Source organism: Apis florea, unplaced genomic scaffold (assembly GCF_048593485.1).
Source record: "Apis florea isolate Af1SG1 unplaced genomic scaffold, ASM4859348v1 contig_2293_pilon, whole genome shotgun sequence".
Lineage (NCBI taxonomy): Eukaryota > Metazoa > Arthropoda > Insecta > Hymenoptera > Apidae > Apis > Apis florea.
This window is the reverse complement of record NW_028256554.1, coordinates 4003695-4030388: the sequence shown is the minus strand read 5'-3', so window position 1 is coordinate 4030388 and position 26694 is coordinate 4003695. Positions and strand designations below refer to the sequence as shown.

General features: G+C 34.4%; 1 protein-coding gene across 1 annotated transcript; it reads left to right on the top strand.

The window, feature by feature from the left end:
• Positions 1-561: 561 nt before the first annotated feature.
• Positions 562-17487, top strand: LOC105735734 (uncharacterized; the record flags this gene model as incomplete). Its single annotated transcript, XM_031917183.2, has 17 exons — positions 562-659; positions 2963-3168; positions 3351-3592; positions 3752-3835; positions 3926-4051; positions 4133-4273; positions 4417-4540; positions 6494-6686; positions 6841-7084; positions 7152-7310; positions 7392-7718; positions 7783-8140; positions 8238-8472; positions 8557-8803; positions 8926-9151; positions 9224-9569; positions 9686-17487. Coding segments are annotated over 17 exons (10662 nt in total), but the record flags the coding sequence as incomplete, so codon positions are not given.
• Between the last annotated feature and the right edge of the window lie 9207 nt (positions 17488-26694).

Below are 26694 nucleotides of genomic sequence, written 5' to 3'. Positions count from 1 at the left end.
GTACACGTGACACGAACGTATAGAGTTCGAGTTGAGGGTTGAACGAGACAACCCCTTCACATGCGCGGCGTTCGCGGCCACGTGAAGTGTTGCGTTCTTCCACAACTCTCGAAAATGTCGACCCTCGACCACGGTTAAAACTCCTCTCGCGTTAAAATCTAATCTCTTTTCGTGGAAATTCTTTGGTCAAATAGAGAGAAACTTTTTTTTCGATCGAGAAACGAAAAAAATCAAACTCGAAAATCCAAGAAAAAGGAAAAAAGACGGAGGAGGGAAACGAATGTTACGAAAAGTTTGCGCGACGTGTGTCGTCGGGGTGTTACTTTAATTGCAAGTGCTTCGTTCAACGTCTTCTCGTTATTACATTACAGTTTTCGATTAAGATATTTGATTATTTTTGAAGCTTTTATCGATTTTATCGATGCTCGTTCAATAATCGTTTCGATATGATTGCTCGTTACTTTTAAAGTGATAGTTTTTTCGAGGGGGAGAGGTATGATTCGCAAGAAGTGTGGGTCTCTGCGTGTACGAATTACTTTACGCGGGAAAAAGTAATTTTTTTTGAAAGATTTCGTTGAAGGAACGATCGATGGATGTCCTGGCAAAAAACATGCATTGCTTCACGATTCTGCGCTGCTGAATGACTCTGCTGCGATCAGGTAAGTGGAAATAAATAAGTGGAAATAAATAACTATATAAAATTTTAAAATCGTGAGAATTCCATGTTTTTCTATTTCTTTTAAATTTTATCTTTTAAATTTCTACGATCTAATAATGATAAAAGACGAAGAAATATAATCCAATTCGATTACCTTGTATTCTCCCAGAAGAAAGTTTGCGTATCGAATATGACACACAAGATTGTTTTAATTGACACGGCAACGTGTGTTTTAAGTTGGCGTGGCATGCCAGCACGACATTTCGTATCCCACTAACGAAGATATTTGATCGTTCTACATTTCACGACTTTGCGACTGGGCGTTTCACTATTTCGTAAATATACATAATCAAATTTACTTCATTCATGATATTCATAAAGGATAAAGTTTCTCGATAAATTTATTTCACATTTGACAATTACATGAATTAAAAATGCGAAAAATCTGTATTGTAACCGGATTCATATACGTGTATAATAACAGGTGCGTGTTAAACTAAGCAAGGGAAAAAGAAAATCGGATCGATCCATCCGGAATGGACAATGACCGGCAGCAGGAATACCATTAAATTCTTATGCACGAATGGACGAACTTGAAAGCTCGATTCCTTCTCGAAGACAAATGAGATGAATATTTTTAAACATTTATCAACTGTCTCCGTTGCACGAGCACGAACCAATTCAAATTTTATGAGTTGAATAGTTAATAAGTTAATTCCGATTTCCGTTATTTTTAAATATTTTATCAAAGTTCTTTGAACCCTTTGTACATTCTTTTATTGCGTTTGAGATCGATCGATCGAACTCTGATTCGTGAAAAAATTTTATTACGTAACAATTCGAAATTCATTCGAGTATTAACTATTTTTTTTTCTTAATTATTTACTCTTCAAATTTGTCGTGGAAATAATCGATGGCCTATGTTTATTTCATGTCCCACGTATTATTTAGAGTCCAATTTAGGGAAATTTCATCGACACGTGGCCATGTATAATTCGTGAGGTCAGGTGTACTCGGTTCTTAAACGATAGACAGAAGACAGACGTGTTGAGAACGAAGCGAATTAAAGGCTTTCAAATTAATTGACGAGGAGGGGTGGATATTCTCAATTTTTTGTATGTAATTGATGATTGTATAGCATTGTTTCTAAAATACACGTTACCCAACTAGCAGAAAAATGCAAAAAAATTAATGGATTGTATCGCCATTACGTCAAACCTACTTTTACCAGCAAAAGGATTTACAATTGGTGCAAAGAACTGACCACTGACGAATACTATTAATTCCGAATAATGAATGGTCACGACCTCGTTTCTTGATCATAAAATCGATATTCTCGATTCTATCAGAATCTTTGTCTTCAATATAGATTATTTACACGTAACCATAGCATTGTTAATTTAATTCCTCTGTCAACAAATCATAAATTTAAAAAAAAAAATCTCAATGATTCGTTATATTTTTAATACAGTTTTTTTAATGCCATTAAATATATCATAAAATTTACAATAAAAAAATCAATGAATTATCTCGGATTAATTATATAATTTATAAATTACAAAATAAATTAAATGATCGAGAAAGAACAATTTAAGAGGTTGAAACGTTGTGGATAAATATTTCATTGTAATTTAAATATTCAGTGCCTCTCTTATGCCATGACATTGGTATTTTTACAGTAGTATGAATTATTTCTTACTAAGAGATCGATAAATTTCTTGTTGATCGGAAATTGGTGGCGTCTTATTAACCGTTTATTCCTTTCTATCAAATTTCCGGGTTCAAATGTTAAAACGGAACTCACGTGTTACACGAGCAACATACACGTGATATTCGTTAAAAATGATATACAAATAATATTCAAATATTTATTGTATGAAAATTTTCCACCCGATCATCGTTGATGAGTTACACTGCTCTGTTGAAAGAGGGAAGGGCGTCCTATCACGCGGAACCGAAGAATGACCACCAACTCTCCCTTAAATAATTGCTCACTCGATAAATGGAATGACTGTCAGTTCGTTGGAAGGGATTTGAACTCGCTTCTTTTGCAATATTTAGAAAAGGAATAAGGGAAGTAAGAAATGAAAACTAACGAGATATCGATCGTTACATTAACGCAAGAAAGCGGGTAAACTCGATTCGTCAAATTGATTGAAAGAAAATTAAAACTTTTTATAACGAATACCGATAAATAATAATTAAAATTCATGTAAAAATAAACTTGAAACAAATTTTTTCGAATTGAATAACTAATTCGATTATTTATAAAATAAAAATATTCCACGATTTCCCTGTTTTCAGAATGCCCTTTGCAGGAGAATGGTGCAAAGTATGGATTTATTTCGGATTCGTTTTCGCGTGGGCGAGAGGTGCACGTCCACGCTTTGATACTTCCACGGATATGGGATTAGTTCTAGTTCCAGCTGATGCTGAAGTGGATTCGGTCATTTTTCGTCTTCGAGCCACTGACCAGGATGCAGATTTTCCGCTCGTTTTTGAAATAACCGGTAATCCCTTTGCGATAACGCAATGTAGATCGCTCGAACTTTGTGACAAAAAAGAAAAAGAGAAAAAGTAAAGACGACGAGACGAGCAATATTTATCTTTACGCGATTAATATTCGCTACTATTGAACGTGTTAGAAAAAATAAAGTATCGATCGGATATAATAATTTTTTTATTTGTTTAGCCACCATCACACCTGTTGTAAGGATCGACAACCTGCCGTGCACGTTGTACAACAAAGTGTGTCAAGCCAATGTGATTCTAACGAAACGGCTAGTTCCCGGACGCCTTCACGATTTTGCCGTGAGGGTTAGGGACACGAAGGGAGACTCGAACTCGATGCAAGCCACTATTTCTGTTACGAACGCGACCACCCCTCGTGATAAAATATTCCCCCACATACCTTCCCTCATTATGGTGCCCGAGGTAATTATTTATTCAGATAGAGACAACGATTAACGGGACCATTTAGCCTATCTACTATTCTGTCACAACAATTTTCTCTAAACGAATTATCATTCACGACTGTAAGAAGAAAAAACGTTTCAGAAATTTTATTCGTAACTTTGCTTTTCAACCCTTCAGGATACCAAGCCGGGCAAAGAGTTAGATTATCTTCTGGTGAGAGCCAATTCTCGAAGCGGGAAACCTGTTTATATCGAACTCTGGGTAAGTTATGTAGACATTTATATAAATAGTAATATTTATTTTTCGATAATTTCGATATGTGTATATTATAATTTATCGTTATATTTGTAGCAACCGAAAGAACTTTTTACCATAAGGCAGCGGCAAACGCCCATCCAAACACGAGGGGTAATTATACTAACCGGAGAATTGGATTTCGAGACGCAATCAATGTACACCCTCACCATGTATGCCACGGTATGCCACCGATTCAAATGAATAATCGCAATTACTTCTTAATAGGATAAAATTGGAAACAAAGTGTTTCCGTTTATTTAGGACCCGTACACGGAACAGGGGAAAGATACGAGAAATATCGCGGGTCTAAGCGTCGTTGTGATAGTTCAAGACGTACAAGATGTTCCTCCAATTTTCACCTTGGCACCTCCCCTCACGAGGATTAACAATTCCATACAACCTGTGAGAATTGCCATTTGTCTTTTAATTTGCAAATTTATATATATAGAATATTTGCTCGGATGGTGTTAATAAATTATCAAACGTGTGAAATTGTCACGAATTACTTTTGTCGCAAAAGGGAGTAAAGAACGTTTGATTTTTAGGGTGATATAGTGGTGCGAGTGCATGCAGAAGACGGGGATAAAGGGGTGCCGCGTGAAATCGTGTACGGTCTCGTGTCCGAGGGCAATCCTTTTACACCGTTTTTTAACATCTCGGAGACAAGTGGTAAGAACAATTGCATTTAAAATCATGAAACAGCACGCCGATTCTAATATTTCGTTCGATGATAATGAAAATGATTAAAAAAAAGGGAAGAAAAGAAACGTTAAAAAGCTGCCATCCATGGAATGTAAAATGGAGGAATACAAAAATGATTATCACGAGTGATTCATCTTCCATCATAGTCGGCTGTCAACCCTTTATCGTAAACAACGATCATTGTCGTAACGCTGTCTTTCCTTTTTTCAACAATTTTTTTATATTAATTCAGATCACGAGAAAAAGAAACAAAAATTTAATTCAATTCAATATTTTTCCAAGAAAAAAAAAATGTATTCATTCATTATAACCTAAAGTATATACAATGCTCGAATAATAAAAGTACTCAAATTTCAGCACGCTTTCATTAAATTCTTACTTAAGGTATTCGTACTTAACCTGTTTAAGCTCGAGCGAAAATTTGATTACCTCGAATAACCGAGCAAAAGTCACAATGATTTGCAGGGGTGTTATTACGTTTACCATCCGTGCTATCGGTGGACGAATGATTCACGGGTACGTTCATACATAAATCCCGGGATGACCTGATTTCCCCAAGAATTATCCACTCTGATGAGTAGGGTCTCGAATTAATCTACCTGCTACTTCGATCCTACGCCTCCTAGCGTTAAAGCGTGAGGGAATGATTCATTCCCGGCCCGGTACAGTCGATACCGCAAAGGGACGATCACATATGCAATCACATCTTGGTGAAAAATAAATGAAACCGCGCAAAGAAATTCCATTACTGAAGAAAACTATACCACTGATATTAAGAATCTTTGCTTCTGAGGGAAAAATTTAAAGGGAAAAAAAAATTTCATTTTACGAAGAAAAATACGAGTAATCGTAAAATAAGGATCGGCAGTTTCTTCCGGTTTCAAAAGATAAAAATCCTGCGTCTTGTGCGTCTTTTCGAAAATGAACACGTTTTTCATCACGTTGGGGATAAGGCCGCTGTAAAAGGCCGTGAAACGACGGGGCGACTTTATACGCTCGTTTCCAAGATGATTACAACCTCGCACGAACGTGATAATCTAATGTCTGAGGAGATCGGTGATACGGATTTTTTTTTTTTTTCACCAAAAATGAGCGGGGGGCGAGGTTGGTGGGCAGAACTGGATGGAAGTGGTCAGGGAGAGGAAAGTCTTGACGCGGTCTACAACGCGGTATCGATCGTACTTAGGGGTCAGTCTCTGCTTTTCAGGCTACGATGCTTATCATTTCGTGACACGAAGCATGCGACCTCTTCGTGTACACGTGTAATGGACGTTGTGTAGGGAGAAAGGGAGCGAAAAAAGAAAGAGGACAGGACGAAAAAGAGTATGGAAGATAAAGGGGTATGTTGTGCTCTCCTTGAAGAAAGAAAGAACAGGCGGGTTAATAATTTTTACGCAATAATAAATGCGGAATAAATGAACGAGATAATTTTTAAGTATTTGATCGATCGGTTGAAAGATACGCGTCCATTTCTAAAATAATATTTTAAACGCGAAGCTTGAAAAATATACGTGAATAGTTGGTGTTTTATTAAAGTTTGAATAATGTATGTATGATGGAAACGTACGTATATTTAATTTTTCTAAGCTTCGTTCCGTGATACGTTATGGAAAATTTTTATCACTGGACACGCGTGTTTTACGTATCGTGCATAAGTGAAAAACAGGATCATTGACCGAAATTCATTTTATCCATTTAATTTATAACGAACACGTAATTGGTAATTGATCTATCGTTTCAAAGTACGAACAAAATTTTGAATATGAGTGTAAATAGAATTTACAGAAAATTTGTGTCGTCACGATTATTTTTACAGAGGCGACAACAATGACTTTTAAATATAGAATTTCAAACTGGTCGCGTGGAGATTTTTTAAACTTTATTTGGATTAAGCCTTAATTGCAAATATTTAATTGACAGGTGAAATCACTCTTGCCAGACCTTTGGAGGAGCTCACGCAAATCACGCACGTCGGAGCTCCGGTTGTACTTACGGTGGTTGCTGAAGAGATAAGAAGGAACAGGGACGAGCCACCGGCCCAAGCGACAGTTGTCGATGTTGGTTTCCTTCTTGGGGAACCGGGAAACAGTCCACCGTACTTCGAGAGTGATAAGTTGGTACCTGAGACGTGAATTATTATCCAAGTATTAACAACATATTTCTAAATAAATCGCGTAAATTTATTTATCAATTCCTTCGAATATCGAATATAAATTTGAGCTCGAATTGTCGAAGTTAAAGCAAGTCTTTTTCGCTCTATCCCATAGTTACATCGCCACGATAGACGAGAATCCTGAGCCGGGGACCGTGATAAACTTTGGTGAACAGTATTCGTGCAGAGTGAAGGATGAGGATATCGGGAAGGCTGGAGTGTTCACGTTAAAATTGGAGAATAACAATAACACCTTCGAAATAAATCCAACAGTTGCAGAACGTGCTGCGGATTTTGTTATAACCGTTCGAGATAGTACGCTGATTGATTACGAATTGTACAAATCTTTATCTTTCAAGGTATAAATATAATATATTTTTATCGCGCATTATTAAATTAATTATAATACCAAACTTTGATTCGAAGATCGTTGCTCAAGAAGTTGGTCCGGCGACGAATCTGTCGGCACTAGTGCCAGTCGCTATATTTCTAAGGGACGTTAACGACAATTCACCGATATTCGATGAGGAATCATACGAAGTGACGTTGTCCGAAAACGTGACCGAAGGTTCGCGCGTGACACAGGTGTTTTTTTTTTTTTTTTTCATAACTTCGACTTGTGCGCTTCAATATGATAATCTAATCGTTTTTTTTTTTTCTTATTAGGTGCACGCAACCGATAAAGACACAGGTATCTATGGAAATATTCGATACACCGATATAAGAGGAGAGGGAAGCGAAGCTTTCACTATGGATCCAGACACGGGATCGATAACCGTCAGCATGGGCTCTACTTTGGATCGAGAGATCGCAGCAAGATTCGTGCTAACCGTGGAAGCACGAGACGAGAACGGAAATGGGAACAGAGGCGTTGTTCCTTTAATAGTTAATTTATTAGATGTCAATGACAATGCACCGATATTCGAAAAGGACGTTTACGAGTTCGCGTTGAACTCTGATCTCACCAACTTTACATTGCCAGCTTTTATAAAGGTATAATTTTCACGATTTAAGATATTTTTTTTTTTTTTTTAATCGATGGTCGAAATATTGACAGGCTATCGATGCCGATTCAGAGCCGCCCAATAATGTGGTCAGATACGAGATAATTCACGGAAACTACGAGAACAAATTCTATTTGAACGAAACGAGCGGCGAATTAACACTTTTGTCGCCAATTACGAAAATCAGGCGAAAGAAGCAGAGCGCTTATGATAGATTCTCGAAGAAAATGGGTAGGAAATTTGTGAAAGATCGAGAGGACGATCACAAAAACGAATTATCGATGAATAATCAAAACGGGATTAACTTGGGAAATTTAACTAAGGAAATGATGATGGAGGTGGTAAAGAAGCGACGAAAACGAGCCAACGATGACCCATTATACACTCTTACTGCCAGAGCATACGATTTAGGTAAATTTCGAAAAAATTCTTCTCCCTCTACTTTCGTAAAATACATCGAAAAGTATCGAAAAAGAAACACGATTAATCGATTGCACATCGATTGCAGGTGTACCGCATCTTTCGAGCGAAACGAAAATTCGAATATTGAGTGGTGCCGCTATGGAAGCGCGGATAATGATGTTCGTAGTGCCGGGAGAACAACCTGATTCAACGAAAACTGCCGAAACATTAGCTGCTATCACAGGTGGCCGAGTCACCGTTCTAGAAACTCGCCCTTACATTCAGAATCATACAGGGGGTACAGGGATTCTTCCTGGAGGAGGAGGAGGAGGAGGGAAAAAGTCAGTGAAGAGTAAACGTTTGCTTGATTATTTGTCACAAGTTGGAAATCAACTTTGAAAGAACTTAAGGATATTCTTGTTCAGGAGTATTATCATAGCTCGAGTTGAACAAACGGAGCCGGGTACATCATTGGTAGATGTAGAGAAGATTCGAGAAACTTTGGCTGCCAATGGGGTTGGAATTATCGGGGGTACCGATGCAATTATGAACGCAACGAACATGGACAATACAAAAGTTCCCCTTGATGGAACGCCTAAACATACCACTGCTAACGATGGCCAAGCAACTGTTATCAATAATACGATTATCACTACTCAAAACGAAGAAGTGGTGTGTATAATATACATATGTATGATAAAAAATTAAAGCTGAATTAATTATATGAATTATAATTAGAGAAATTATAATATATTCCAATTAAGAGTGTTTTAAAAAAAGGTAATTTTTTCCAGACTGTTTACAAAGCAGAAAACAAATTGTTATTCTGGCTTCTGATAATTCTCGGTCTGCTCATGCTCTTGGCCGTCGCCATATTGATTGCTTGCTGCATATGTCCCGGATGCCCGTTTTACATGGCGCCCAGAAAAAGGCGAGTACATTCGTCGGAAACGTTGGTCGTACGTGCAGACGGAAGACCGAAGAGGCATCTTCATCGACAACCTGCAATACCTATCGAAGGTAAATCTTATTTTATCCGTAATTGTGTCTGAAACTCGCGTGATTTCACGTGAATCTTCGTTCACACTTCAGTATCGTGGAATGGGAGGAAACAAGCGTGGAGCGCGGATCCAACGAGAAGAAATTGGCAATTTAACAAAAGAAACGTGAAAAACTGTTCCCTTCCTGGGGATGTTGCCTATATTTCCGGCCAGCCGAACGACATTCACACGAAGCTCGTCGAAGTTCAAAGATTAAGGGACGGGGGGGGACGTTCTTACGATCACACGAGGAGAAGCAGGATGAACGAGCAAGAAAGAATGTACATGGAGGATATCGAAGATCAAAAGGCAAGGGGTTACCGCACTGCCGAATTGGAATCTCTGCAACGGCACGAAATGGACAGAGGTTCGGATCTGCAACAGGCTTATAGGCAAAGGTAAGCAGTCTCATCCCGTCAATCATCTCATCAACCGTCGAATTTGTTCCATCTTTTCAAAAACGATTCAAGTAAATTTAAAAGACGAGACTTCATCGTGACAGATGGTATTCCAGATTCGTGGAGCACGACACGAACGAAGAAACGACGGTGAGAGAGCAACACTTCTTCCGCGAAGGAAACGCGGAAGTTCTTCGATTAGTAACACGTGGGCAAGTAGAAGACACAACGTCCCATCATCCTCACCGTCCAACTTTAATCATAGATGGTAAGGATATAATTCTGCAAAGGTTCATAGAGGACCAGAAGTCAAGGCACGAGTTGTCGATGCAGGACATCGAGGCAGCTCGTAGCATGGAATCCCATCAACGATCCAAAGAGGTTTGCCACCAGCAACCGGAGATAATCTTGATACCGGACAGGTTGGAGCTAGGCCACAGGCAACACGTGGAAGAGATCGGGCCCAACGTTCAGAGGCTCGTGATCGATCACGGTGATTACGATCCCTCACAAAAGGAAAAGGAGGCTCGTACGAGGGAAACGATTAGGCAAGAGAAGCAAGAGATCGCCGAGAGGGCGACGATCGTCACCAAGGATCACGCGCGATCGAGCAACACCCAGTATCCCTTCCACGATTTGGAATTGGCCAGGCAAAACGTTTTGTTGACACGGTTATTGTTGGAGAAGGAGAATCGCAGAGCGGGCGCGGGTGCGATGGACTCTACGAGCTATTTAGAGACGCAGAGTCTGCCTGGGCAGGTGGCGATAGCTACTCAAACGGATAGGACGGCTGCCACTCAGACGGATCGTCACGTGAAGAGCAGAAGCGACAACGACGAGTCGGACAACGAGGAGTCGAGATACAGGAAGAAGTTGAAATCTAGGAAGAAATATGGGGGGGATGGGGATTGGAGACGGTCAAGGACTCTGTGGATGAAGTCGCCGATCGAGGAAGAGGGGAGCCCTTGCTTCGACAAACGATTGAGCATTCTGAGGAAGAAGGTGAGAGAGGTGAAGGAAGGCAGGAAGATTTCTTTGGAGCCGGAAGTGTTGAGAGAGATCTCGGATTCTTTGGATGGGAATGGAAGTTCGTGCAAAGGCGAGGAAGACGAAACGATGAGGAGTTATAGAAAATCAACGGAGCAAACGAGTATCAGTTACAAAATATTGAACGAGAAGGAGACCGATCTATCCCGATCTTCCGAGGAGAAGAGGAAAGAGAAGCGGCAAGAGAAAAGTAGCGAGGAGGTGACGGACGATCAGAAGGTGAACGCCACGGAATCGTCCTCGCCAGAGATAAAAGTTCAACGCGAGAAACCGAAGGAGAAAAGTCCTAAAAGGGAAACGAGATCGAAGAAGTCGGAAGGCGTGATAAAGCCAAGTTTCAGGATTCTCGAGAAAGAATTTACGATGCTCACGAAGAAACTGAGCAAGTTGGGGGACAAGAAATTCCAGGAGAGCACTGCCAGTGACAGCACGAGCCAAGAAAAGTCGGACTCCCTTGCTAAGGACGCGAAAAAGGACTTGGATCAAAAAAGTTTGAAAAAAACGGACCCTTCAACTTCGCAGAAGCACGAAACGACGTGCGCGTCAAAACTGGAACAGAAAGGAAAACAGAGAAAAGATTCGGCCATAGCCAAGACGAAACAAAAGTTGAAGTATCAACAGAGTCAAGTCATGAGTACAGGCAGTTCGGAACTCGACGATTCGCTTGGGTTCGACAAGCCGAAGAAGCCGAGTGGGACGCGGCATGAAACCACGAAGCAGAAACAACCCGTTGGTATCCAAGGCCATGCAAAAGTGAAACGATTGGTACAGATGGATCGACGAGAATCGAAAAAGCAAGCGTCTGAATCGAAGGACGAAGAAACGGAGAAACGAAAAGATGGAGTATCGAAAGGAGTTTCGAAAGGTGAATTAAAATCCGAGAAGATTGGAAAAATGGCGGCAAAGGCGCCGAAATTAAGTGTTCTGTCCCGTAAACAAAACGTAGTCGAGGAAACCAGTACCAGCACGGAAGAGAAAAGGGAGGAGGAAAGTGGTACGTTTACTTTTGAAAAAAAGAGCAGTACGGATTTCTCAGAGAGAGATTCGAACGGTTTGTTCCAGCCTGAAAGGGAGAGGCTGGAGAAAAAAATAATTCAAAAATTTAGCGATGATTTTGTTGAAAGGGAAGATACCAGTGAACAGAAAGTAACTACTTCTACGGAAGAAGAGAAAGATACAGCGAGCACGGAGGAACGGAAAGTTAGTATGATAGGATCGTCGAAAAATGGGATACGTAAGAGTCAAGATCAACAGGAAGAACGCGTTAGTTCAAAGAAAGCGTTAGATGATCATTCGGCTCATTTGCATACCAAGGAACAATTAATTACAGATATTAAGTTCATTGATATGGGTCCAACTAGAAAAGAAGAATTAGGGAAAATTATCGTACGAGATCAGAAAGTTGATAAAATGGCATCTAAAGTAGAACCCACGAAAATCCAAAAACCAATGAAACGAGAGGATAAAAGTATAAAATATAGTGACGAGGATAGAATAAAGGAAACTATACGTGTGGATGAATTAGTGAGTAAAAGTGAAAAAGAAATAATCGAACGGGTTCGAGATAAATTAGAGGATTACATGGAGAAGGATAAACCACTGAATGATTTTAAAAAACAAATTGAAACTAAACTTGATAGTAGGATAGAAGAAGGGAGACAAGAAGACAGAGAATTAAGTGACACGTATAAATATTTAAAAGAAGAAATAGAGAAAATGTCAGAAGATTTCAAGAAGAAACGCGAAGAGTCTAAGAAAACAGAATCAGAATCAGAAGAAGAAGAAGAAGAGAATATATTATCAAGATATGTGCACGATATCGAGGATAAAAATGGCGCAAAACAGAAGGCAGAAAAAAGGATACAAGTAGAAGTACACGTGCCTATAGAAAAAGAGAACAATGGCAAAATGGACGCGACGCAAAAAATGGAAAAGGATATAAAATCTGAAGTTTTAAGCAAAGAAAAAGATAGTATGAAATTTGATATTACAGATGTACATACTGATAAATTAGAGGAGGAAAAACAAGTAAAACTCGTGGATATTTCAACGACAGATCACATTTTTGAAAAGGAAGATTCGACAAAAATTGCATTCAATGGTGATGATAAAGAAAAAATTAGCTCAAGTGTGGAGATTCCTCATAAAGAAAAAACTACATCAACGATAGAAACTGATAAACAAATAGAAGAAAATATTTTTTTAGATGATCGAGAAAAGCGTGATAAAGAAAAAGAAGACGTTAAAATTAAATCTGATAATGGAGTCATAGAAAGTACTATTATAAGTAGTGAAGATAAGAAAATTAGCGACAAAGAAAAATTTACTATAAAAAGTACAGGAGAAGATTATGGAAAAACAATGGAAGACTATAAAATTACTGAAGAAATAAGTCAGGATAAAAAAATTATTGAAGAAACGATCAAAGATCAAAAATTAGATGCAGAAACAATTGCGGATTATAAAGTAACTGAGGAAACGGCAAAGGATCAAAAAATTGATAAGGAGGAAACGAAGGATCATAAATTCGATGGAGAAACAAGTATGGACTATAAAATTATTGAAGAAAAAACCGAGGATTCAAAAATTGATGAAAAACAAGCAAGTTCGGATCGCATATTAACTATGGAAAAAATTAAAGATCAAGAAGAGGATTATAAAATCGTCGGAGAAACAAGTATGGATCACAAAATAATTGAAGAAGAAATTAAAGATGAAATAATTGATAAAGAATCAATAGAAAAACATAAAATTGCTGAAGAAGCAATTGTAAAAATTATTGAAGAAATACCAAAAGATCAAAAAATTAAAGATGATACAATAAAGGGTGATACTGAAAAAGCAACTGTGAACCGTATTGAAGAAACATCTAAGGATCAAGAGATTAAAGAAATTTCAGAGGATTACAGAATTGCTGAAAAAACAACTGAGGATTTTAAAATAACTGAGAAAGTAACTACAGATCATAAAATGGAAGAAAAAGTAAAAAAGGATTACACAATAGTTGGAGAAAGATTTGAAGATGATAAACCTTTGATAAGAACTGATTTTACTATCAAGGAAAAAATATCTGATAAAAAACAAGATTCAACAGAAATTAGTAGAGAAGAAAATATTTTCTTAGATAAAAAAAAAGATTCTGATGAAAAGACATTTGCTAAAAAAATTGATACAGATGATCACGAAATCAGTACAAAAAAGGTTTTGGATACTGAAGAAGAAATTGACAGTCAAAAGAAAAAAAGTATTTCTCCCGAAATAAAAGAAACTCTTCCTGTAGCAGAAGCTGTGACAGAACTAATTAAAAGTGACGATGAAAAAATTAGTGATAAAAAAGATATTTTTATTGGCAAAGAAAAAGAAATTGAAGAAAAAAAAGAAATTCCAAAAAGTGATAAAATTGAAAAAGAAAGTATTATCGATGATAAAGACAAGGAAGAAGATTCTAATAAAAAAAAAAAAATAACTACAGAAACTGAAGAAACTGATGGACCATTTAAAGAAACAATTAAAGAAATGCAAATAATAGACGATCACAAAATTATCGAAAAAGAAATTTTAGAAACAAAAGAAATCATCGATGATCATCGAATTAGTGACAAAGAAATTATTCCAGCAACATTAGAAATTGAAGAAATACCTATTGTTGAAAAACAGGATGATATCCAAGAACACCGCATTGAAAAAGAAGATGTACCTCTGAGAATATCTCACGTTGATAAAGATGACAAGATTAAAGAAAAAGAAGATTCGTCAAAAATTTCACCCACTCGGGAAATTTCAATGGAAATTCCTATCTCTTCAATCGATGATAACGTAAAACAAGGAACAGACACAGAACGGACAACCGAAGATCACACCAGTAAAAAGGATAATGTTTTCTCAGAAATGTTTAAAGTTGTCCATTCGTTGGTCGATAAATTGACGAACGGCAAAAGATCAAGAAAAACGAGTATAGAAGAAGTTGCAATCACTGAATTTCCAGATGATAAAATTATTCAAAAAGAAGTACCATTGTTACCTCCTGCCGATGACAAGGAGAAATATCAAGAAGAAAGTTCGATTACCAGTGAACCATCCGTTTCTCAAGTGAATAGTGATTCGATAAAATTAATGGAAGAGCAAATGGACGATGAGCAAATCGCATCAAAAGACAAACCTCTCGATTCCACAGATGACAAAGTAGTTACCAGTCCAGAAGAAACGACATACAAGAGCGTGCAAATTGATATCGCGTCAGAATCAAAGAAACCTCTCGAAAAAGTAGAAATTGATAAACCTTTAAAAGACGATTCAGCATCATCGATACAATCAGCGGACGAAAAAATAAAGGATAGCAAAGGCATCATCAAAATAAGCGAGGAATCGAAAGAAGCGATTCCAGATAATGAAAGGATGGATGTGAAACCAGTACGAATTATCGAGGAGGAGTTTCACGAACCAACGTCGAGTAAAGCGAGCGCTAGTTTTCAGGAGATCGAATCGCTTCTTCGAAGTTCTTCACAGACGACGACACAGGGAAAGGAAAAGTTAATCCCCGACTCGATTATATCCGAAACTTCAACAGATTCCGCGAAAACATTGGAATTTGAAAAGCAATTGAAGTCAGAAAGCAAACAGATTGAATTATACGAAATGGAACAATTTGTCGAGGGAGAAAGTTTCATCGCGGGAGGCGAAATTCAGAGGGAGACAACATGGTTCCCCGAGGGAGGATCGCAGAGCCCGGAATCTGATGTGCACACGATTGTTTACAGGGACGAATCGGATAAGCAAGAAGATCTAACTAACGGGAAGATGGATAAAACTTGGAAGAAACGCGTAGAGGATAGAGAGGGGATACCTGTTGAAGAAGAATACGTAGACGTAAGCCTTCCACTTTTTACCAGCATAATAGATACGATGGATGATTCCGAGGACAGTGATTCATCGAGCGATATTTCCAGGAAGACAACGTTAACCACCAGACCGTATCAAACGCCGCGACATCGTGCTCGACTCGAGGTTTCCGAGAGAGAGAGCAGTCAAACGGAGGAAGTAACTGAAACGGGAAGTATCGGGGATGAGGAACAAGCGATATTAGCTATCGAGGTGATAGGGAATGGAAACGTGGACTCTCCGAAAGAGGAAAGGATGCTTGAAAAAGTTGAAGACGCGGGTATGGAACGAGCTCCTTCGACGAGACCAACCGAGAAAGGTGAACAAACTGGATCGAGGGAAGAATTTATAAATGTGCAACCGTGTTTAAGTGGAGAAAAGTTAACGACAAAGAGCGACACGGAAATAGAGAAAGAGTCTTCAACGAAAGATACGGAGGATAGAAAATCTGAAACGAAAACGGATGGAAAAATTGAAGGCGAACCGTCGTCGGTCTCCAAACTTGCAAAAACTGATACTTTCAAAGTTTCAACCGATAAAAAGGAACAAGAGAGGAAAAAAATAGCCCCGCGAAGGAAGAAAAAAAGTTGGTCGGAGGAATCTCCGGGCGAAGAGAGGCCGACGCATTCTCACGATGCGGCGAGTCACGGTGGGCATCGCGCGCGAGGGAAGCTGTTGGACGATCGATCGAGGCAAAAGGATAGCGATAAAACGAAACAATCGAGAAGACGGGAGGAAGAATCACAGAAGCAGAGGCAATTCACATCGAGATTGAAGGTCGAGAAGGATAAGAAATCATCGAGCGGTAGCGAGAAATATGCAACCCCGTCGAAAAGCGGGGAGATCGATACGAGTAAAACGCAGCCAAAATATATGGCGTGGTACAAAAAGAATCGGGAGGAAATGGAAAAGAGGAGAGCCGAATTAATGGCCACGGATGACGAGGAGCAGCTTCCACGATGGTTACGAAGAAGCATGAGAAGCCAGAGAGCCGAGAGGGAGGATAAAAAGCAGTCGAGTCAGAAAACCGCTGACACGACTCCGCGGACGAGACGCAAAGTTAAACCTTTGGTAAACGTTGAATCCGAACAATTGAAGGCCATTGTTCGCCAAGGTAGAAAATTAAGGAGAGCCGAAGGAGGGAAGAACGAGGATCCACCGGTACAGATATTCGCCACGACTCCGCCCCACGATACCAAGCATCATTTGATGCAACATTCTGAATATAAATACGAAAAAACGCCCGCGCCGTTTTACCTTCATCCCCCTCCTGCCCCTCATCCTTCGCCCCAATTATCGCCGGAACATTTCGAAATTCCGCCAACGATGGAACGCGAACGTACGGATGAAGAATTCGATTCCGGGATACAGGTGTCGTTACAGGCTGGAAATAGGCGACACCAACAATTATTGGAAAAGAAGAGTGTGTTCGATATCGCGTATAGCGAAGCGGCACCCTCTCAATTACGTTCAGATAGTACCACACCTCCGTCCTAAGGTAATAGCATTAGAATCGTTTTGTTTTGTGGAAGAATCTCCGTTGTTCGATTTTTTAATTACAGAGGACGTATAATATTGTTGAATATCTTTTTATGTTTTATATGGGTATATATAAACGATGAATTAATGAGTTGAAACGAGAACGTGCTGAATGATAGCCTCGATCCATGAATTTTTAAATGTTACGTTTTTAAAAAAGAAACAACGCAAACAGATTAAATCGAAAAGAAGAATTAAATTACGCACAAAATGCAGGGTTAATTATAAAATAGAATTTCAAAAATTGTTGTGGAAAAAAATTATAGGGACGTGACGTTTTAGGATTTGTTAGAGAATAAGTATGAATAACTTTCTTATGAAATCGTTTCAGAAATAAATATCATTCGTACAATTCATTACTTTAAAAACCATTTTGTTAATGTTATTTATTGCCGTCCGATGAAAAAATAGCACATCGATTCGATGACCAATTTTATATTACGATTGTTATCCCAATATTCCAATGTTTATAATTATCTTGTAAATAAATACGTATACATAAAATGTGTCATTTTTATTCGTATATTTTATTCAATGTACCAAAAATTCCCTTATGAAAGAAATACTAAGTTTATAAAAAATTATTTACTCTTTAAATTTTATTAAAAATTAATCAATTATTCAAACTAACTGTTCGAATTATATTAATATTCATTTATCTTAACAGTAATATTTTTATTTATTATTCGAGCTATATATAAATTTATCTTTCACCTTGCCAATTTACGTAACATTCCACAATTAAAAATAAATGATAATTATATCATGTTTATGACAACAGATTCGAGACGAACTTCTCATCGCTCCTGTTATACTGTTACAAAAATATCCTTGGTTCCGACTTTACTGTTGGTCAAGTTTATCCGCATACGATATGCATCGGATATGAAAGATAAAAATTTATCATCATGGATTAAATTACGTATAATAAAATGAATAATTTCTGTTATTTTTAATACTATCAATTATAAATTTGACATTTTATTTATTTTAGAACTGAAAATATTTTATATAAAAATACTATTAACCCGTATTATGCATGAAAAACTATAAATAAATTCTACGTTATAGACGGAAGAATATCAATAAAAATAAAATTTTATTTCTTATCTTTATTATCGCGTCATTCGTTTTCAAATAATTAAAAAAATAATTAAAATTTTTATTTCTACGTATTCTATTCTTCTACGTATTTCAAAATATAATAAAATATAAATTTATATCACCAGAGTAAACAAGAGGCGTTTTAGCAACTATGGAGGAAGATCTAAGTATGTGTATCACGCATACGTACGAACAGAGAATGCTAAGAATATATGCTGCGATAGACCGTGATGATAAAGCGCGTGAGTGACGCCATTGGCAACATACGCAACTCAGTATGCAACTTGTCAAACTAATATACATAATTGCAAATTTCGTGACGTGTTTTGACGAGAATTGTGACGTATCCGATGCAACTAACCTACCGTAATCGAGAAAATAATGGTGCATCGGACATAACCGGAGACTGGTAAATTTTAGGATTGGGAAAGTAGAAAAGATGTGTTGGTCGATCGACCGGTGCATAATAAATACTTTCGCAAGCGGCAAAGTATGATGGTAAAAACGATTCCAATGGAATAGGTACATTTTTAATGGAATTTAAAAAGACAATAAAAAAAAAATTAAAAATAATTTTAATTTCAAAGTTATAAAAAGATATTAATTTAAAATATTATATTTACTTATTCAGTTTTTTATTCGTAGAAAATATTTTATTTTTGATTCAATATTGAAAATACCTTGTAATAAAATAAAAAATAACATATTTTATGTTTAATGATATGAAAAATAATAAATAATGAAATTGTAAAAATAATCTTTTAAAAACAATTCGTTTTTCATCCGATATCAATATTGTTCATTTGCATACATGTGTTACTTAACTAGAAAATAGAAAAATACTAGGTATTATGGATGTTCTCCTATTATCTAGAAACCATAGTGAGCCAGCTGCTTGTATTATCTACAATAACTTCATTTAAACGAATAAGTAACAATTGTGAAGAATTTTTATAAAAAGAAAATCAGAGAAAACTAAAACCAGAAATAACGTGTAAATTAATAAATGATTCACTTCGATAAGTCGAGACATTTTTAAAATATTAAATATTCTTTTGAAAATTGAAAAAATTTAAAATATTATTTATGTTACAAAAATATAAACATAAATATAATATAATAAATAAATTGTTATTACAACCTTAATTAATAACGATACTCCAATATTGCTAATGGAGGATTTCCTCAAGGAAAGAACAAAATTATTTTATATTCGTACTGATAATAAAATTTATATTTTATAATATAAATAAATAAATTTAAATATTTAAAATATATTGTAATGCATTAATTACGCGAAATTGTATAATAATATATAAATAAATTACCTCTTTAATAAATTATCTCTCACTGCGTGCATATGAAATAAATTAATAAAATAATTTATCATTTAACAACATGTAAAATAATAAAGAACGCGAAAAGCGTGCATGTAACCTGGGTCTATACAGCGTTTACAACGTGATCTACTTCATTTTGCAACTTACATTTCGTTGAAAATTTAATAACAATAAATAATCATTGATTTAGGCCTACTGTTTTCAGAGGCCTCCTCGATATAACATCGCGATGCTCTCCCTAATATCATCCGAGTTGGCGCCGAATTAATATATCAATTAGGGCGGAAAGTAGCAGCCTTTAAACAATGGATAAATGTTAATTGTTGTTAATAAAGAACACACATGTTGCTGATGCAACGGCGAACAGAGCCGTAGAAGAGGCTGCACCTGTAACACCAGTACACGAAACGCAAACACACCTGGAACCTTTGACCTTTTCATCGACGCTCGGCCCTACCTCTCTCCCCTCGACCACCCTTACCCTTTCCCTTCGCTAGCTGCAGTTCGATGAAAATGTTGCACTGTGCGCGATGGTCGATCGTACAAATCAGGTTTTACCTCTTACACCCTGGAAGAACTAGGAAATCGAGAAAGCTAGTCGTCTTGCAACCCTGATTTCGATGGTCGTTCATTCGTTCGATTCGATCTTTTCTATTTTTTTCTAGAAGAGATGCAATTGCTTCAAGGAACGTCATTATAAATCGAACAAATTTATTAAAAATAAATTTTTTATTCGAATCATCTCCTTAACTAATGATATGAATATTTCGTTGGCAAAAGCATAATTTTTATATTCGTAAAAATATAATGAAAAATTTTTAAAAAAAAATATATATATATATGTAAAAATTTGTGAAGACTCTCCAATTATTATAATTGTTATTCAAATTGATTATTCTACTGTGAGACAATCACTGCAAAAAAAATCTATTTAATCTACTTCCTCTACGACATATCATAACAATAAAATATAAAAATAAAATACATAGAATTACAAAAATTACAGATAATGGTATGGAAATATTTAAATTTTGTGTTAAATTAATTGCGATAAAAAATTAACGTTTCTAGAAAAAAAAATCAGAATTACGATAACCCAAGGATCCAAGAACGCTAGAGACACCTTTGCTCTCATACATAGTACGCACACATGAAAATCCAAGCTGATGCTAAAGAAGCCACGTTGCACGAATACGTTGGCATCGTGGTACGGGCGGGTTGAGATTGGCCCGGACATCAATAGCCATCAATCATCTGAAAATTTCGGCAACGCGGTGGACAACACGAGCGGCAGGATACCATCATCACAGTAGAGTTCTTCGGGACCACGAAGCGGGGATAAGAGGAGGTGAGAGGCAAGGGAGGAGGGACCAGGCGAAACGTTCGATACCGCCGAAAACGTGGGCCAACTTCATGTTGTACCTCCATGAATTCGGTTACTAACGTCTATAATGCTTCGTGTAGTATACTATGCTGTGATATCTGGACTCATAGGTATGCGTGAACGTATGATAAACGTGGAAATGTATGGACACGAAGGTGCGTGAAAAACGAAGAAGAAAAAGTAAATATGTTCTTAAACGTAAAAGAGAAACGAATAATCTGTATTAAAAATGGAACGTGATTCAGAAAATGTAAAATATTTTTCTTATTATATTAATAAATTAAAAATCATTTAAAATTTGTTTTTCTTAAAATGTATATGTATACTTCTCGATATTAGAGATATTTATAGATATCTCTAATAGACAATTGTGTATTCACGTTAAAATAGACAGATAAATAAACGAAATACAAAAATATACGTCTGTAAGTATTTCAATCATTAGTTTCGTTACGATAATTTCTTTTTATAATGAACAAACAAATACGTGGTATATTTTAGAATTTCTGCTAATAAATAAATATTTTGATCTTTTTAAGACAAGATAATTAAATAAATTTATTTGTTTATTATATGTTCAAAGAAAAAGAATAAAAACGTAAAAAGCTTGAAAATGGAAAATATTTAATATTTCATAGATGAACTATGCACGTAATCAAGAAAAATTTACTTTTATTTTATCGATGAGTTTGATAATTAATAAAAAACGAAATAAATATTGTAAAATAAGTTAAATTTAAAGCGAACATTAGATGTATTTATAACGTAAGTGCCGCCATTGATACGCATTTCAATAGTTCAAGAGTAAAGATCTACTCGCATTCATGATATCCTCGTATAAAAGCAAGTGTCCGCAGATGACTCGCGCAGTTGGCGCGCATGTGAACACGAATTACATTACATGTGAAGACAATATGACACAACATTTAATATGGATGCGCCATTTTCACGCAATAATACTGCTGTGTATTAAAATGAAGTGAAATAATATATATTTGTTGCATAATTGGATAATAACTAATGAAAAAAAGTATTTGTTACAAGTATTTATTTATATAATAACGTCGTTCTTTTTGTTTGGTTCATTTTCAAGTTAATCATGCTCTTTTACTAAAAAATTTTTAAATAAATAATTATTTAATTGCTTATAACACGTATGATTTCTAGTTTTAATTTTGTGCTAATATTTATCTTAGAAAAATTTTTTTGCTTCTATTATAAATTTAGAGTGCCAATTTGAAACATAAAAAATCAAAGATATTTTATTATGTAATCCAAAAAAAATTAATTTACACGATGTAAAATATGTATGTATTGATTTTAACTCTAACTTATTCATTATTCATTATTAATTAAAAAAATTTTAAAAAAAGATTGAAACTTTCTTTCTTTATATTTAACAATAGCTTATACTTGTATAAAAATAAATAATATAAGAGTTAATTAATAACTGACACGCATACTTTATATTCAATAAATATGATGCAATAGGCTATCAGTAATGCTAATAGTAGCGAGAGCACGAAGAGTGGGGAAATGAGAGGATTCCATCCGCCTACAACCGTATAAGGAGCCCGCGCATTTACTAGGCGAGCATGCGATACGAGTTGGTCGCGCTTACTCACTCGCTGTTCTGAACTCCTAGTACTACGGCCACGTGTTTTGTCGACGCACGTCGATCTGTCGGTGGACCATCGATGAACGATCTCCACGTACATCATGCGAGCCTGGCAATTGGAAGTTGATATTAGAATGCACGTGGCTACCCTTCCGGAATCTCGATTGACGCAATCGTCAATAATACTTCTGATACCCTATACCCGTAAGAACTTTCGAAGCAAGCAAATAATTTAAATTCAAATTATATTCTTTATATAAGGTTTCTAACAACTGTTACGAGACTTGGGACCTATACCTATTGTTTTTATCAATACTTAATTAAATCTTGATTATTTTAATAGTACTTATATTTTTTTTTAAATGAAAGAATAACCTTTTAAATTCCATTTCTTATATATTAATTACCATTAAAGAATTATATATTAAATGCTACTAATATATAAAAGAAGGTAAAAATTATGCTCTTTGTATATTTGTATATACTTTATAATATTTAAATGATAAATTCAATAAATTATCTTTTCATAATAATATATATACATAAATATCCACGTATGCGATCATATAAAAAAATTATTCAAATGCATATATTTATTTAAATTATTTTAAATATAAACAAAAATTAATAGAAATTTAAGACGAAATTCATTTTTTTTTATATTTTTTATAAATATATATTTTAATAAGTAAAATTTTCAAATTTTTTCCTTTGAAAATTAAGAATTTCTTATCTTTTCATTACATCATTCAATATTTTCATATTTTATGACATATTCGACTTATTAATCTCGGAAAATAATCTTGCAAAAGAATTATTTAAACATAGATATTACGATACTGTGAGATCTGATATCATAACTTATTCGACCTATGATTATCATGACATTAACAAATGACTAACAGCTGGAATTGAAAATTAACATGAGTTTTAAGAATAAATATATATACTATCTATTTAAATATATAGTAAAATCAACAAACGAGTTTAAAGTTAAAAATATCATATTAATAATCAATTTATTTGAAAGAAAAAGAATTATTAATAATATAGGAAAATTTTAGATATTAATGTAGCGTTTTCTATATTGTAAATTGTGATAATAAAGAAGCTAATTGTAATAAATAATTATATATTTATATTAAAATTTATATAAAAAATGATATAACAAATAAAAAATAAATATATATATAATCAAAATATCACTTATTATCAATGTTTGCAATAATATTATATATGAATAAAATGTAATAATATAGAAAGAGAATTAATTTCTTAAAGTTTTAGAATATTTTCGAGACACACACATGCATTATTTTTATTATTAGAACTCTGAAGATTTCATCTTACATATAAATAAACCAAATAAATCGATTTTACTACTATTACGTTTCATATATCTATGTGAGAGAATAAATACTAATATGTATGTATATGTATGTAACCATATATTCTGTTATTTGTAGCTTCTGTATCAATATGAACGCCTAGTAACCAATCCGCGGCTCGCGGAGTCCTTGTGGCCACATTATGCATCATTCTACGAACGTAGTCGCGGTCGCGTCGTCGAAGGTGTATGGAAAAAGGTAAAGGGCTAGTCTTCGGCCGCGATTATATTTCGATACATGCGTATATATCGTTGACACTCGCCAAGACTCCTCACCTGCCCATCAAAAGACGTAAAGTCATCCACATTGGCCAACCAAGGAACCGGCTTACACGTAAGAGAAGAGGTTGTATATACACTACATGGTGTAATACATCTCGAGCCTCTCATTTATTCATGTACGCCTAGTAGTTACTTGGCGAAATGTGGACGCCTTTCGGGAACTGTTTTTCTTGGCACCCTGAAGTGTACCCCGGGTGCGTCCAATTACCTGTAAGGGCATATTAGACGACACGAGAGATCACACTTAGTAAGTAACTATTACAAGTTGAATCTTTGAAATAGTTGAAATACTGTTTTATCGATATAGGCGTCGGTAAATTCATTTTTCCACTGATATTTATTATTCTCAATTGATCACTATTGGTCACTATTTCACTTATGGTCACATTCTTTTCATAAAATGACATTTAATTTATCATAATTATAAACTAAAAATTAACATAGAGGAATAAATATAGTTTTATTATATAAAACTACAAATTGGATTATAAAATTTAAAAATGTTAAAAATTCATGTTTGTTTAAAGTCAATAGATAACTATCTACCTCTATCAATAGCACTTGAAAAGCGTGATTTTTATTGAGTTGATTATCGGAAGAAAGATTAGATTAGTTTCTTTTTAATTATATATTGGAGTATTATATATATACTATTATATATATATACTATATAGTATAAATATATACTATAAATAGCTACTATATAGTATAAATATATACTATAAATAGCTACTAATAGTTAAAAAGACTTTCTATCAATATTGTACATCATTATAAAAATAAAAAATAATTGAGATACTGATAAAGCATAAATGAAAAAGAAAAACGAATGAATCTAGAAATTTTAATGATTTTATTTTGGTAAAAGAATAAAAATTTGAATCTAATTTCTTTAAACTAAAGATTATTTTTATTTCTCATCAATAGTTAAAATAAAATAAAAAGAATGAAATAAATTGAAGAAAAATATACAAAAATAATTACCTTTGTCATGATGGATGAGACGTCTTATTTCCTTAAGAAATATTCATACATTTTGTATCGAAAATGAATATTTAAAAAAAAATAAAAATAAAAAACTAACACATCCGTTTAATTTATAATCGGCGAAGCACTGATTCTAATTTCGCGATTATAATAAATAAGTTTAATTAGACCTGTTATTCTTTAAAATATTAAAAGACTGTTACGGTGCAAACACTGAATCTACCGACCACATTGCGCGTGGTCATATAAGTTCTCTGGAAATAAAGCTATATTAATAGAGATCTATATAAAAAAAAAATCTTTCTATATTGTCCTTCTTTTCCTATCAAACATTTATTTTAGAAATTTTTCAAATGAATTTATTAACTAATATTACTAATTTTTTTACGAATAAAAAACTTTTATATATAAAAAAATAAAATGTGCATTTTTGAATTATTAAAATTTATTGAACAAAAGTATTAATATTAATGGTAAATATTCATTAAAAAAATATAAATATATCTTGAAATAATGAAATATGTTATATAAAAACAAGAATAGAATAAGAATAGAATAATATATATAATATTTAAGCAAAATATTAAATTTTTCTTTGAAAAAGTTAAATGGAATCCATATTGGAAACTCTTTATCTTACCTTTCATTCTTGCCACCTTTAAAATTGATCCAAATAATTATCTAGTAATAATCTATAAAAGAAAATAAGAATTTTTAAATAAAATATATAAAATTAATTAATCATATTAAAATAAAACAATAATTAAGCACAAATTCCATCTTAAAAAGTCATAATATAAAAGTCATAATTGAAAACGGTTAAAAAAATGAAAAAAAGAAATAATTTAGCACTCAAAAGATTATTAATTATGTGATAAATATTGATTAAATGATAATACGAGTGATAAATAATATATAACTATGGAAGAAAATATGTAAATACTTACGTATTACACAGAAAATAAATCACAATCTCAAGGAAGAATAAAACTACATTGCAAATATCGAGTACAGTGACACAATGCTGCGTCACAATTTCGATTATCGAATCACGGACTAGAGAGATATTCGATGGTTCAGCAACAAATCGAAATATATTGAATGATGCAATCTTCAATTATTTAGACTATATTATAAAAAAAAATGTTATCGACTTTGAATATATATATATATAATAATAAATAATTAATTAATATAATAATATATAATATATAAAAAGAGAAAAATATATATAAATATGTGAATACTTACGTAATACACATTGTACATACACATACATAGGCAATATGTATATTAGAAACACATATGTATTATTAATATAATTTAATTTGATAAAATAAAGTTGAGTTCGTATATTTATTTTAATATGGATAAAAAAATATAGAAAACTATTTTAAATCTAAATCTATCTTTGTTAAAAGAAATAAAATCAAAATCATTAATTAGAAATGGCATTTGTATTATAATTATTTTTCCTTCGAAGTTATTCCAATAATTGAATGATAATTTATCCAAATGAAAATCAAAACCGCAAAATATAAATATAAATTATATTAAAT